Genomic DNA, 3,219 nt, shown 5'->3' on the forward strand with positions numbered 1-3,219 from the left:
CGACAAGGGGTTTTTTACAAACAAAGTCGACAGCATATTTTAAATCAGCAATCAGCACAACTTACTGTGAGGTGAGGAAACAGAGAGCCGTGAAAGGAGGAGACCTTTCGGAGCAACGCCAGGATACAACCAGAGCTCACTGACAGCCACGGAGGCACTACAAGAGCACAAGATACAGGAGAGCTCATAAACACACACACACACACATCAGTGGATATGTAGGAATATGTATGAGTTTAACTGAAGATTTCTGTGCCGTACATACCCTCTGCATGCGAGTTGGTAATTTCATTGAGAAGCCCTGTGAATCCTCCATCCCGCCTGAAACGGGACAGAGAAAAGTGAGTGATAAGACCGACAGAAAAATGTGATGTGAACTCTCGTGATCACTTGTCCAGAACGCTGCGGCAAGAGAACAACTCACATCACTCCCATATTATCTGCTTTACACTGGCTTCCCATCAAGTTCAGGATTCATTTTAAGGTTCTTGTCGTCACATATAGAGCTCTGCGCGGTCAGGCATCAGAATACATCTCTGATATGCTCCATCCTTACAACACAAGTAAGTCTCTTAGAAGTTCTGACCAGGGCTTACTGGTTGTCCCTCGAACACAACTGAGAACTAAAGGTGATCGTGCCTTTGAAGTGGTGGCTCAAACACTATGTGACGCTGTTCCTGTAGACCCAAGTGTCTACTGGCTTTTCTCTCACCTGCTGTGTAATGTCTTCATGTTCCATTATTGCTCAGGTGTTGTTCAAGAAGGGTTCAATCTGGCTCTAGATCCTTAAACATGTTTCGCCTCAGTCAAGTCAAATTGGTTTTATTGTCATTTCAACCATATACACAGTGAAACCAGACCATGGCGCTACACAAAACATGAAACATGGAGCATTAAAATGCACAGCAAGGGCTACAGTGCAGTATGTTTACAAACAACAGAATAACAGACATTATTTAATAGATAATTTAATGATCAAGATCCTTTTAGGGGAAATCTTCACTCAAGTTTATTGATTTATTTATTTTCATATATAGGCCAGAAATACAACCACACACACACAAAGGGATAGATGAGTGAGCCAACAACGAGCACTAACGAACCATGTGGAATCCTGCCTCGGCTAAATACTCAGACCTCTCCACCAGTCAGTCAGAAATGAAGAAGCTTCTTGGATGAGAAGTGAAACATCCTCATCCAGTTACCCCAGATGTAACCCTTCTTGACCCACAAACCTTTATGCTGATTTCAAAATTGCAGTCAGTTTTTTTCTAGCACGTCAAGTTTTTTCTCCACAGCTTACCCTCAGATAAGCTAAATTCCACTCATTAGCTGTAGTAAGACTTGCTAGCTGATTACGATTGGCCTCATCTACAGCTACGCGGTAACTTGTTTGTTCAGTCACAATTGAGACAGTGCGGTGAGAGGTGTGTGCAGCTCCCAATAGGTCAGTACTATCAATATCTGCAAACAGAAAGCTAGCATAGTAGAATGAAGAGGATTTGTGCGGGCTTATTTCTTGACCTTGTCACCATGGGCATACCGTTGTTCTATTTGGTTTGATGCTGTTTTTGTAGTTTTCAAAGCTTGTAACTATTCCATCTTAGTGTTTGATTTCCATAGGTATACATTTGCTTTGTTCCAGATCATGTCTGCTCCTGCTACCTCTCGTCGTAAACGCCTAAACAGCGCTGACTACTTTTGCTATATTTGTGCTAGTTTCACCATTCCAAGTCAGAGGACAAACATCAGTGCATTTGTCAAACAAGCATATTTTGCATATTTTAAAGTAAAACTCTGTGATCAAGACAAGACATGGGCCCCTCACAAAGTTTGCAAGCAGTGTGTTGAGAGTTTATGGATGTGGACCAAAGGAACATGTGAAAAGTTGGCATTTGGTATCCCCATGGTTTGGCGAGAGCAAAAAGATGATTGCACAGACTGTTACTTTGGTTTAGTGAAAACAAGCACGTATCTGTTAAGTACAGTATTTTCATATTTCATATTTTTTAAGAAAATGGGGATCCTATAGTTCAAAAACTTGACGGGATAGAGAAAAACTGAGATCAGTTTAGTTAAAAACAGCTGTCAGACCTAACTCAACAAAAATGTGTGTCCCCCATTGTTATCTGTGTGTTTGTGTAACCCACCACGCTGCTGCACTCCTCATCCACAGAGTCTCAGAGTGGTCCAGGAAAGCCGCCTTGCTGCTGCTTTCTGTGCGGCTGTGGAGCTTCAGAGACTCTCGGGGGAAATACAAACTCAGAGGACTGGACTCCTGAATTATAGACACACAAACAGACAGATTTAACAATGAATGTCTCCTGTTTCGATGTTTATGTTGGACTTCTGCCCACATCCACAAAAGAGTTAAATCAGCATATAAACATGATCAGACCAATAGTCACATCATAAAGCTGTTCAATAGTGGACACAGACCTGTTTATGCAGGTCCTCGGTGCTGGTCCTGGTCCTGGACAGCAGCTCGTTGTTGGACTCGCACAGAGTGGTCTGTCCGGAGGGCAGCGGAGGAGGAAACAGCGCCAGAGAGCACATCTTCAACCCGGTGAAACTCTGCGAACACACCGTGGGTCATTCAGGTAATCTTAGCAGTCGTGTTTACTCGTCAACAGCTGATTATAAACGCCAAACATGTGTAAACAGCTGATTAGCTAACGGTTAAAGTTAGCCAGCTAGCTCGAGCTAACTAACTGCTCTGATATCCACGAGCCGCTCCACGTTTTAAAATGCTTACCGTGTAAGTAGTGAAGTTAATTAACACATCCCGCGTCTCCAAACAACAGGATAAAGCCGCATGCTACGTTGTTGTGACACTTTTTTCAGTTCCTCACTTCAAGTCTGTCCCGCCGTGTGTGACTGACGGCGAGCCGGAGAGGACAAACAGCGCGGAGCTCAGCTACAGGGCCGGGGTGCTGCCCCCTTCAGGACACGGAGCGACACTGCACCCACACCGAGCCACACAAGCACCAACTGTTTATTTAACTTGTATAAACTTATTGTTTTCACATGTTATAAAAATTAGGATTATACTGGGGTGCAGATGTTTTAGCTCATATAGAGAGTGTGTGTTTTCTGTCTTTTGTATGTCTCGTCCACTTCCCTTATTTGGCATGTGTTTACTGAGGCTGGCAGGGAGAGATAATTATAAATCAGTAGTACAAGGACAAGAGAGACAGGTTAAGGAAGTATCATTTGGAT

At 43.4% G+C, this 3,219-nt stretch overlaps 1 protein-coding gene across 1 annotated transcript; it reads right to left on the reverse strand.

Annotated features, from left to right (window-relative positions):
* Window positions 1–58: 58 nt before the first annotated feature.
* LOC113744981 (aladin-like) lies at window positions 59–2,931 on the reverse strand (the record flags this gene model as incomplete). The annotated part of the gene is made up of 5 exons (XM_027276333.1): window positions 2,756–2,931; window positions 2,440–2,574; window positions 2,151–2,278; window positions 266–321; window positions 59–157 (listed from the first exon to the last, which is right to left on the reverse strand). Coding segments are annotated over exons 2-5 (400 nt in total), but the record flags the coding sequence as incomplete, so codon positions are not given.
* Between the last annotated feature and the right edge of the window lie 288 nt (window positions 2,932–3,219).

This window comes from Larimichthys crocea, unplaced genomic scaffold (assembly GCF_000972845.2).
Source record: "Larimichthys crocea isolate SSNF unplaced genomic scaffold, L_crocea_2.0 scaffold339, whole genome shotgun sequence".
In the NCBI taxonomy this organism is placed as follows: domain Eukaryota; kingdom Metazoa; phylum Chordata; class Actinopteri; family Sciaenidae; genus Larimichthys; species Larimichthys crocea.